The sequence below is a fragment of the Pseudomyrmex gracilis genome, unplaced genomic scaffold (genome assembly GCF_002006095.1).
Source record: "Pseudomyrmex gracilis isolate BER0280 unplaced genomic scaffold, ASM200609v1 scaffold_236, whole genome shotgun sequence".
Taxonomy (NCBI): Eukaryota; Metazoa; Arthropoda; class Insecta; order Hymenoptera; family Formicidae; genus Pseudomyrmex; species Pseudomyrmex gracilis.
In genome coordinates, this window is record NW_018020820.1 from 204,424 (window position 1) to 216,495 (window position 12,072).

At 39.6% G+C, this 12,072-nt stretch overlaps 1 protein-coding gene across 3 annotated transcripts; it reads right to left on the reverse strand.

Annotated features, from left to right (window-relative positions):
• Nucleotides 1–1,289: 1,289 nt before the first annotated feature.
• Nucleotides 1,290–10,442, reverse strand: LOC109859081 (polycomb group protein Psc-like). Of its 3 annotated transcripts, none has more exons than XM_020436962.1 (4): nucleotides 10,371–10,442; nucleotides 5,002–5,142; nucleotides 4,016–4,590; nucleotides 1,290–3,716 (listed from the first exon to the last, which is right to left on the reverse strand). In XM_020436962.1, the coding sequence occupies exons 2-4, from the start codon at nucleotides 5,117–5,119 to the stop codon at nucleotides 1,758–1,760; spliced, it is 2,652 nt and encodes an 883-aa protein (XP_020292551.1). In that variant the 5' UTR covers nucleotides 5,120–5,142; nucleotides 10,371–10,442; the 3' UTR covers nucleotides 1,290–1,757. The 3 variants fall into 3 exon arrangements, with proteins under 3 accessions (XP_020292551.1, XP_020292552.1, XP_020292553.1); XM_020436963.1 differs by lacking the exon at nucleotides 10,371–10,442 and adding an exon at nucleotides 6,955–7,478; XM_020436964.1 differs by lacking the exon at nucleotides 10,371–10,442 and having other exon boundaries at nucleotides 4,016–4,583; nucleotides 5,002–5,138.
• Between the last annotated feature and the right edge of the window lie 1,630 nt (nucleotides 10,443–12,072).

Consider the following 12,072-nt stretch of genomic DNA (forward strand, 5'->3'; position numbering starts at 1 on the left):
TTAATAAATTTTTTGCAAGAATAAGAAAACTTAAAATATAAGTGATATAACAAAAAAAAATTCGAAAGATATTGATATGCTCAATTCATTGTAATGAGTTAATCAACGTTTCGAGAGAGAAACGAAGACTTATTTGGTCATAATAAATATTGAAATCATGCCGCACAATAAGATCTTTGATTTATATTCGAGAGTAAGATTATAATCCTCTTTGTTCGCTTCTTGCCAGCTCCGAGTACTCGCACAGTCCTACCGAGAAACAATGAACGACACAATGTTTGTTGTCATTCATTACTCTCATTCATTCATTCGCTCATTTATATTGACTACCTCGATCTATAATATATGTATATTACTAACTAATTTTCTTCGTCGTCGAATATATATCGGATACATCGACGTCACGCATTTTCCCTCTGCGAGAATTTCTGTCAGATCGATCTGCCGGTAAATATATTGAGACGCGCACAGATCATAGCTTATATACATACGTTATTATTTATTACACAACACATGCATATAGTGTGATAAATATCTATGTAATAAATAATTAGTCATTTCTTTTCTCGTTTAAATGACGTAATCACGCAAATGATAATAAATAAAAACTGTGCGTTTTAACTTTGTTTCTCGATTTCGTTTTCGGATGCCGTTAATCTATATCGATCGGCCGATAGATAATAAAAACGTGATCTCAGATAAAGATCACTGGACTAAACAAATCGACCTCGACGCGTGATGATAATATAGAAACAGATTTAGAAATAGTTTTTCTTTTCTTTTTTAAATCGGAAATGAATGCATCGATTACGCGCGTTTGTTAATTATGTTCGATTGTATTTCCTTCTTTGTGTTCCGCTGCGTTTCCGTGGAAACGTACGTGTTTCGGCAAAATTTAAGTAGACACGAATACGAATGTGCCCGCAACAAAGAATTAAATCGCTCCATGATTATTCGAGAACTACCGCGATTTCAATATTCATACGCTTTGAAGAACTCTCGACGAGCCTTCTGATCAATATACGAGCGAACGTGTTCCTACGATGTATACGACGAACTTTATTGTCGAATGAAACAGCTTGTTTCTTCTTTCAAACAAATCTTTGATTAGACACGATCTTTTTCAATTATTAGACTAATTACATTAAGACGTTTTATTATTTTTTTCATATAAATTCGCGATATGAAATATTTATTTATTTAATTAAAAAAGTGTTAAAATAATTAAAAAGAAAGATAATATATCTATATATATTTATATTATATATAGATACATATATAAATATATAAATATATAAATATATATGTATATATATAATACACTTATGGATCATTAATATCCAGTAATTAATTTACGGCTACATATCGCTATGTATCAATTATAGTAGTCACATTACCTGTAGATGATACGCTATAGCATCTTTCTCTCTTTCTCTCCCCTAAGGTAATATATAAGTAGAAGATAAATGCTGCCGCATTCTTTCTTGATTCTTGTATCTAATTAAAAAATAGATAGGTGTACTGAGGAATTATCATATTATTTTAAAATTTCATTTTTCGAGACTATGTGATTACGTCATTCAGCGTTACCGGTGAGAAACTGCGGGGAAAATGCGTGGTAACATACAGCCTTTGGATTTTGGTCTTGTAGAAATTCCGTCTTTTGATAGCGACGGAAGTATAAGGTAAGAAAACTGGAGTTAGGAAGAGAAAAGACAGAATTCTAAGAAAAATAGAATAACCAATAGAGGACACGTTTATGGTGACTGCTGTGAGACGGTGTTGAAGTAACTGGCCCTTTGATTACGATACTGGGAAGCCACGACAGCCTGAGGATTCGGGATGTGTCGGACACCAAGATTGGGCTTGATTTTCATGCCGAAGCCGGAGATACGGTGATGCGGCTGCGGTATGCGCAAGGCGACCTTGTGGCCGGTAGTAAGAGTGTTCGCGGATGTAAGCGATTCCATCATCGAATTCTTTTCGATCAGGCAGCCGCTTAGACGAGATACCGCGGCTTCTGAGAGAGTTTTCAGATTCGATTCTTGATGTCCTTTACGCTGCTGATCTTGTTCCTTGAACTTGCGGAAGAAGCCGCTAGTAGCGCCAACTGTAGGTCGCGCTGGTTTTGACAATGGCATCGAGGATAAAGGCGAGGATGAAGAAGAGGATGGAGAGGAAGAGGACGAGGAAGAAGAGGATGAGGAAGATGAGTACATAGGTAGTCCGTCGCTTGATAATGTGGCAGACAGATCGAGGACATTGTCGTTGATGGTGCCGCCGCTGCTGAGGTCCAACGGAGTCTCGTGTTTGGAAGTCGTGCTCGACGCCAGCATGCTAGTGGTCGTGGCAAAACCGGAGAGTTTCGCGACGTGCAGCGGTGCTAATGGCGGCGGTTCTTTTTTCTTTGCAGAAGGTGTACTGACAGTTGACGCAGGGACGGAAGTGGAAATGGGAACGGAAGTGGACACGGGAACGGAAGAGGAAACAGAAACGGAAGAGGAAACAGGAACGGAAGTGGAAATAGAAGTGGAAGTAGAAACAGGAACAGAAATGGAACTTGTCACTGGGGTATTCAATATGGACGCGATCCGTTCCTGTTTGGTTTTCGACATGATGCTCTTGAGTGCATCGCGCATTTGCTTCTCCGCCAGCAAACTCCGCACGCGATTCGCCTTACTTACGCGCAACTGCTTCTCTAATTTCTCGCGGTCCAAATTATTCGCTTTTTCGTTGTCACTTTGGGCCTGATGCTTCGCCATTTTGTCAGCGTTTATATCTTTAATGGACACCAGACCTAATCGTCGCAGGATCTCCTCTTTTGGTCTTTCCGAATCTTTTTTCAATTTTTCTAGATTCTTTTTTTCTTTCTTCGATATCTCCGGATCTTTCTTCAGTGTTTTCGGCTTATCGTCTTTTTTCGATGATTTAGTGGGCTCCGGTTTTTCTACAATAGTCTCTTGGATAGGTTCCTCGATGATCACCTCAGTAGAATCCTTTATAGTTTCCTTTTCTGTAACGTTCTCACTCTGATCGCTAATATTTTGTGCAATATGCACAATTTCATCAGGAATGCTATCGATTATGTCCTCGATCGTCTCGTCTTCGGTGTATTCTCTGGATTCAATTTCTTCTCGAACCGCCAGGCCTGCCAATCGCTGCTGCGCGATTGCTTTGATTTTTTCTCGTCTGACCGCTCTCAACTGCATCAATTTCTCCTTTCGCACCTGATCGTTTACGCTACCACCCCCTGAAGTGATCCTCGGTGGACACGGCGTTAGACGGACTTTGAGTTTCAACAGGTCTTCGCGAGGCATCGTCGTGATCTCCGCGATCACTCGTTTTCTTCGCCGTTTGCGCTCCTTTCGGTGTTCTAATCTCGTCAGATCGTTGCTCTTCGTGCTCTCGGCCGACTGATGATGACTGTTCGTCGAAAGTCCAGCGGCTGAGGGATCGGGAGTTCGCATAACGGGCGTCACTTCGCAGCGCGGTTTCTTTGTTTCGAGAACACGAGGAGGATCTGCATTGCGAGCTTCCGCTTCCGGTTCGCGAACGGCAGGTGGTTTGGGACTTGGCGGAGGAGTAGGTGGTCTTTGTATATTCTCGATCGTTCCAGATCTGTCCTTCGTTGCGTCATCTTTATACGGATGAATTTTTGAGGTCGAGATCGTCTCCTTCTTTTGCAACACTCTGTACAATAGTCTCATTGGCGCTTCCTGTAACAGAGTCATTTGCGCTGCCATTGATAATACTGCCGAGCCGCAGCGCTCGGCTTAAAAAAAAAAAAAAAAAAAAAAATGAAGGAAACAAATTTTTTTACCTTAGATTTTTTCAGAATCTTTTTTTAGGGAAGTAAGTGATTCCAAATAATGGTTTAACACCGCGAAGTCTTTAGAAATTCTAGTCAGATAAATTTCTTACAGTAGAGTCTCTCTTGCCAAAAATTTGGCTTAAAAACATTATATAAAGATTTGTAGAAAAAAACTTTTTAGAGACAAAGAATGATTAAACTCACCCTCTTCCATCGAAATATACAAGCAATGTCCAGAAGTGTCCAGGAGAGATCGAGAGGACACGCACTATCTTCTTCAGCGGGGTTCTGCGTGTCGTCTTGCTGGTACATAATTTCTATCGTGGTATTATTATTAACACCGTTGACGACATTCGCTTCTTCCCATCCCCTCTTTAGCATCAGCAATCTCACCAGATGACGCACCGTCACAGCGGCCGGACACTTGAAGTATCGCGTGTTCTTACAAGCCTCCCGTAACACCTCCTCGCTCTTCGACGAGCCGCGTTCTTCTTTCGGCGGCTCTTCCTCCGTCTCCACCTCCTGCATGCTCAGACTGACGAAATCGTCAAGGGTGAAGTCGAGGGCGCCGACAGGAGGCGCCAGAGGCGGACATTGCGGGTTTACTACGCGAAAGTGACGTCTGCGTTCGAGTTCCGATCGGAAGAGACCGGGTACCGCGAGATACACTACCCGTTGTAGCCGCGGATCCGGAAGAAGCGGCGGTGACGCCGCCACGTTGCACACAGGACATGCGCGGGCACCGTTGCTCAAACGTCGGACAATGCAACCTCTGCAAACTGACCCGCATCCACCACGTGAGGAAACAGAGCAACAAACGCAGCGCACCGATCGAAATCGTACGCCGAAATAAAATAAAATAAATTGATTATCACGGTAAGATTAATTAAGTAAATTTTATACGAGAATTAGATTTATCACAAAAACAAAGTTCACACAACCTCTTTGATTTTAAAGCGAATTAAATATAAAGAAAGATACGTATTATGATGTGGAAGTTTGTCGTTATCACAACAAATTATAAATTTATCTTCGCATGTAAAACAAGTTGACGTATCGAAAACAAAAGAATCTCGAAGAAAAAAAACGTGTTCAAGTCTTGCTCTTAATACACATTATGTCTCAATAAATTAAGTGTTTTACAAGAGCAATTATCGATGCAAAATGATAATCATAAGTAAAATACTAACAAGAGTGTAAACATTCCACAAGAGTTGTAGCATCTATAAGATATCCTCTGCACAGGGGGCATACGATATGTTCGTGCAAGTCTTTGACCAACGGCCTCTCCATCTCATTTGTCTCCATGTCGCTGGCTGGTGCTGAAACAGCTGTTGGCAATTGATTGTTAATTATCACATACAATACGACACTGCTATGTATATGTACGAGAAATTAATGTGCGCTCGGTACTTTTTTTTTTTGTATATTATTTCTCTTCACTTCTAATCTTTGCTTTTATTTAAATACGAATGTCGTTGCGCAATTTCTTTTATGAACAAATTCTACATATAGATACGTATGTTTAAGTAGTTGAATTTTTCGCGCCAACACCGAAAACACGATGTTAATAAGATATCTAATGCAAGCAAAATTCGCGGATTTCATTTATTTCCTGTGTGTACAACGCAGTTCCTCACGCGAGCAGCAACTCCGTTTCATCTATATCGTGTCTGTTATCCCACTACCGACTGTTACTCACACGCTAATCGCACGTCACTTCTGCATTCGGCTGCAGTGAATATCGGAACGCAGTCTTTGTATGCGCAGTTATATCGTTTTACGCAAGACTCTTGCCAGAGAACAGAAGGACACAGAGAAAGCGTGAGAAAACGAGTTTACGGGTCCTGATTATATATTTGTGAGAATATAGGAACTGTGCTGTATTAGCTAAATATATCTGCTTCTTTTTTAAATGTACAGTCGAACCTCGATAATTCGAATCTCAAGGGAAGAGTTAAAATCTTCGAGTTGTAGAGGTTTTGACTTATCCAAGTTCTTTTTTTCCTTTTTGCGAAGCGAAAATGAACAAAATTTTCGTCTTATAGAGGTTTTCGAGTTATAGAGGTTCGAGTTATCGAGGTTTGACTGTATAAAAAATAGTAACATATACGTGTTTCTCTTTGTAAATATTTAGTAAAAAAACTATAAATAATACACACATGTTAAAAAGTTAACGCAGAAAGAGAAAGAACAAACAACAACTTCCGAAACATCTTTTGAAATATGAAAACTGAAACTTATAGTAGCTTATAGTAGTCGGTTCCAGTTTGTAGCCCTAAACGGATTCATACGGTCCTGACTTTTCTTTCGCACAATCTTTCAATGTCTCTTCGGAGCATAGAAAATATATTATATCGAATGACACCCGAACTACACAATGACAGTCAGCTTTTTTCCTTCTTATTGTTCCTAAATGTGCGTGTCAGGTTCGGGCTTAGGTTAGGTTAGGTTAGGTTCAGACTTTTTTTTTAGTCGCTTTCCCTGAAAGAGTCCCAAAGTTTTCTAATTTCACAATATATGCAATCTTGTGACAACGTGACGTGAAACTATATAGACAAATAAGTGCCAAAAAAAAAAGAAAAGAAAAAAAAAAAACGACGCGTAAAATAAAGTACCACGTGTTACATAAACACAAAAAAGAAATAAAATTAAAAACAAGTAAAAACTGCGTGTTAATCTAAAATTGTGAGGCAAAGTGCGTGCTTCAGCGATAAGACGAGGGAAGAAAAATGTGAGAGTATAAATAGAAGATAAAATTTTTTCAACACGTATAAGTTTGGCAAAAGCACATAGGCATTTAAGGAGAAAAGATTAGATACGATATGTGTTGGAATAATTATTACAATTTGTATATACGGTTCACGCATGCACGCACGCGCAAGGATGACCACGCGCTAGCCTTATCGGTAGCGCAAGTCTGCACACATATGACGCGCGCTGCGTATATCAAAGCGCGCATACCTATACGTATCCAGAAACGCGATGCACTGCTATTACATATGTACAACGCCGCGTCGACGCTCGCGAGCGACCGCATCATGCGGTCCGCATGGCATATGATTTCCATGTGCATCGCGGCACACAATACTAATATATACATATACACATATACACACATACACACATATATACATACGTACCTATTAAGTGAGGAGCGCACAGATCCCGAGGGGAAAGCGTGTTCGTGTGGCCGGCGCTTTAAGGTCTATCTGTTAAAGGGGATGGTATCTCTACTTTTCTTCACTTATCGCGCATCCGAGAGTCGGAACTATCGAGTCGGTGAAGCAACTGATTTTTGGCGTCAATATTTCGGCACACGCACGAGAACTACTACGGACGTAAAATGCGTGTGGCCGTGTGCAAATTCTCGTGCATTCCATTCGGCAGGGAAATGTCAGAGAACAGTTAATGATCGTGAAACATAAAAGAACGTCAAAGTAGAGGTACAGGTTTTGGAAACGAGTCGACCAATCACGATCGAGTTCGGCGTCAGTCTAGCTCAGTAACGTGCAATTGGCTAACATTTGTTTTTTTTTTTTTAACTTCGAGTATAGACAAATCGATACTTCAAAACCGTCGATGCCACGGCCGATATTCGTAGTTCGATCTTATGTATTTACGACTGTCTTAAGTTTATCTTCACAAATCTGATTAGTCAATCGAAAATGCTACGAATGACATGAAATTTGGACATCATGTTTCTCGTCATATCACACGTTTGCAGTTAAAATTTTACGTTTTTTGCCCGTAATATTTTTCAGATATTCAATAATAAAACTCCAACTTTTATACATGTATTCTTATGACACAATGACAATACATATGTGACGACTATTCATCGTAATGTTTTAAACAATGCCACCGTCTGAATAGAAAAACTTCTTGAACTTATGAACTTTATATGCTAGGAATGTATGCGTCGTTCAAAGAATGAAGAGCGTCTTTTTTTTTTTGTAATAATCAATAACAGATACAAAAAATAATTAAAAATTAAATATTAGTAAACAATATTGTTTACTAATATAAAGTAATATAAATTTTCACTGAGTAAAATAATAAAATAATAAATAATAAAATAATAAAGTAATATAAATTTTAATATAAATTTTCACTGAGTAAAATAATAAAACGTCGCTTAAAATCAAACTTATTTGACTCAATCAGCTGTTAGCACTTACATTGGACCATATGTTACAAATGCTCTGTAAAAACTCTGTAAAAACAGCGACATATTGTTACATCGTTAATGATTTATAATTATAATTAATATAAGAATTACCGATATCATTAATATGATAAACAACACAAAAATATTTAAAAAGAATAGTTTTTTTGCGCATGCACACACACACACACACACACACACACACACACCTATTACACGGAAATATTAAATATTTTTTTAAAACCGTAAAATATATATTATCTTATCAGACAGAAGTTTTTCTTTCGTGGATTGACAACACGTCTTTTAACAATAGACTTTCTTCCTTACTCCGCACCTCTGGCGAATCGTGAATAGACCTTCTTAAGATGCTGTATGGACCCCGTTTTTTCTTCTTGGTTACACAAAACATCTCAAGATGATCTTAAATATAAGATCCGACTATATAAATACCGTCTTACGTGTGGCTCTACTAATGACTCAGTTTTACATATTTCTTATGTTGAATTCTTGCGATAAAAAATAAGATTAATTTCTGAATCAACTTCTGAAAAATTAAATATAATTTACCGTTAACGTTTAAATATATTTCAACGTCAATAATAATCGTTAACTAACAATTCAAAGTTCTTTTTTAAATGTATATATCTTTTATGCGAGTTGGAAAAATGTACGTTTGTAAAATATGTCTATGTATATGCACGGATGGTTACCCATAATTCTCAGGAAGTAGTTTTGAAAAAAGTATCCGGCATTTACAAACGGTCTCTTATAAATAGCTTCCCTGTTTTCCCGCCATAAAGAGATCCCGTACTTAAAAAACTGGAAGTTGACCACCACCTGTGCCTTTTGGCACGGCGATGTTACAGACACAACAAATTCATGCAAGAGCCATTTCGGTCTGTGAATGATCCGCCAAGGTCGAATACACGAGAGAAGGGGACGAACACCTCTTCATTCGATTCTGAGAGAGAGAGAGAGCGCACAGGCGCCAAGATGTTCGCATATACCATGAGTCGTCGGAAATCGAGTCACGTGTCATCGTTCGCGTTGGATAAACAAACTCGCGAAGACGAGCGAATTCAGATCGATCCCGACGTTACTTTGCACCAGAAGAACTCAAAAAAAGATTTTCTCAAAACATGTCAATTATTCAAATTTATGGTGATAAAGTAATTTCTAATTTATATTGAACAAATTTCTCTATTTATGTTATGAAAAATTTGTGTAATTTACTTATAAAATATAGAATGTATAGCTGTAATCGATTGCGCAACAACAGAAATGTATGTAAATAATTCAGAAACATAAAGCGGAAATGCATGACACTGCACATGCGACACTTTATCTACCGGGTGTCCTAAAACTCTAGTTCTGTTTTGTCGAACAGACGCGCAAATATCGTGAATGAAAATAATTATATAAATGAATCATACCTATTTCTAAAAGATTAATTGTATAAAACTGGCTCTCTCTCTCTTTCTCTATCTATCTATCTATCTACTTATAATAATTCCTAGATATACAACATAAAAATTGTTTGTTTACATTTTCGCAACGTAATTTATACTAAGTGCAAAAATAATATTATAGATTTATTTATAGTGATTATTATCAAGTAATGTCCTATTGTCTTTTTAATTATTTTTCGTTGTATTTGGTGAAATAAACAAATCATTTTTAATAAAATCATTTGATCTAATTTTCCATTTTAAAATCTATCAAAACTTTTTCATTCAATATATGTGTATCGATATGTTTGTTTGTTATATTTCAATATTTATGTTAAAAACAAAATAACTTTCTCAGTTCTTTTTTATTTTTTGTCACATAAATGTGTATTATATTATAGCAAAATAATATCATAAGTGTAAAATCATCATATTATATTTATATTATAAAGATACATTTAATAGATATATAATTGTAATTTTTGTGCGGTGTGACATAATTATATACATATTATTTTTCATGCTATTTTCATATTCTAAAAGATTCCCAATTGATTGGCACGCATAACACGACAGAAAGCGCTTTATCAGTATCGTCAAGATTTAAATGTGACGTTGTGGAGGTTCGAGGTCACGCGAGCGTGTCTTCTCTCTCTCTCTCTTTCTCAGGTGGGAGATGCCTTTTATTCGGGCATGGACTATCGTGGCCCCCTACTACCGTTATGAAGAAGCAGCACGTTACAGTAGGTACCACCACACGAGTATGTGTACGTCGCAAGCACTGCGCGTCGTACACATACACCCTAACATCAAACCTGAGCTGCGCGTCGTGTCATGCCGATTCACGCCACGTAACATTTAACACCGAGAAAGAGAAAGAGAGACAGAAAAAGAGAGACAGAGAGGGAGAGAGTAGCATGCAAAAACAACAGCAGCTTACCGGCAGCAGCGTGGCCGAGAAGATCGTCGCCGTCGTTGTCGTTCCCGGCGATGGAACGTAGCGGCGGACGTGGCAACGACGGTGCAACGGCGGTGGCGGTGTCGGCAGCGGTGGTGGTGACCGCGCCGAGGAGGTGGCAACGCTGCTGGTCCGTTCGTCGCCGTGCAACGGCGCCCCGGCCCCGGCCTCGGCCCCGGCCCCGGGGCGTCCGATAGCGCTCGTCGCTCGTAATCGTCGCTCCTGGTATAGCTCTCCTTCCTGCCGTGCGCGACGTGCGCGAGTCGAATCCTCTAGACAGAAAGGCGACGCGTGCCGAGAACAGCCACGTAGCATCACGTCCCCGCATTGACGACTGTCATGGCTACTATTCAACGAATCTCTCCCTCTCTCTCTCTCTCTGTATATGTATATGTATATGTGTGTATATATATATATATATATATATATATATATATATTATATATGTATGTATGTATGTATGTATGCGTGTCACGCACTAATGTCAACTACTGACTGGCCGATCGACGCGCGCGTTTCTCGTCTTGCTCCGAACACCGTCGTGGTAGCTCTCCGTGTGTTCTTTGTCACGCTAGTCACTTCGCTCACATTCGTCTAGTCAGCCGTCGATCGACCGGCACAGGCTGAGCCGAAGAGAGCGCGCGCGCGCGCACTGTCGTTTCCCCTCTCGAGTTTCCCACCCCGCCTGTCCCTCTGTCCCTACCTTCGCATCGCGAGAGACCGTCGCGCCGCGTTGTAACATTACCGTTACTGCTCCGACCGACGTATAAATCCTCGTAAAAGTACAAGTTGTTACGAATTACGCGCGATTGACAAATATTGAGAGAATGAGAGTCGAGGATGATATAAAGATCAGGAGAGAGAAACAAAAAGAGAAAAAAAAGGAACAAGCGCGCGAACCTGCGCGCGGTTGCGCTTGAACGACGGCGACAGTCGTCGCGACGTGTTTCGATAGCCGTGCGATTAAAACCGAACGCGCACCACACGGGAAGAGAAGGCGCTTTTGTATCGACCCCGCCTAAACCCCGCCTCGTTGTGGCGGACTTGCACGAGCGACGCCGAGCGTCGACGGGCGTCGGCAAGCTCGTCGGCGTCCGTCGGCGCTTCTTGTATACATAACACCGTCATCCCGCGCTCCCTATCTCCGTTCCTTTCTCTCGTTTTCTGTTTTCTTCCCTTTCCGGACAAACCCCTCGCAGCGGCCCGTGGTCTACTACATTTGTCTAATTTCCTGTTCTACCGATTCACGTCTTGTTTTTCATGCATCATTAATTGATCGAACGACAAATCCATTTCCTTCGAACAACTTCATCGGTCACGATATTCTCGCGTTTTCGGAGAGATTTTCGATTCACAGATTCTCTCTAGATATTTAATGTTATTCCTTAACAATCTTAAGAGAACCGTTTATGTAAAAATATAACAAACTTCCCAATTGTTTGTAGATTAATTCAAATTACCGATAGAGACAAGTGATTTTCTTTCGTGTATACTTTTTTTTTGTAACAGCGCGCTTTCTTTTACTTGTACGATCACGGACGTAAAAATAATGCGGTAAAAAAAATTCCTGACAATTTCACGAGCTTCATAAAACAAGGATTAACAAACGAAAATTATATGCTCGATCTTTATACAATTCATATTGTTCGATAGTACTACCGACGAATCAATGTGTAGTAGCAAT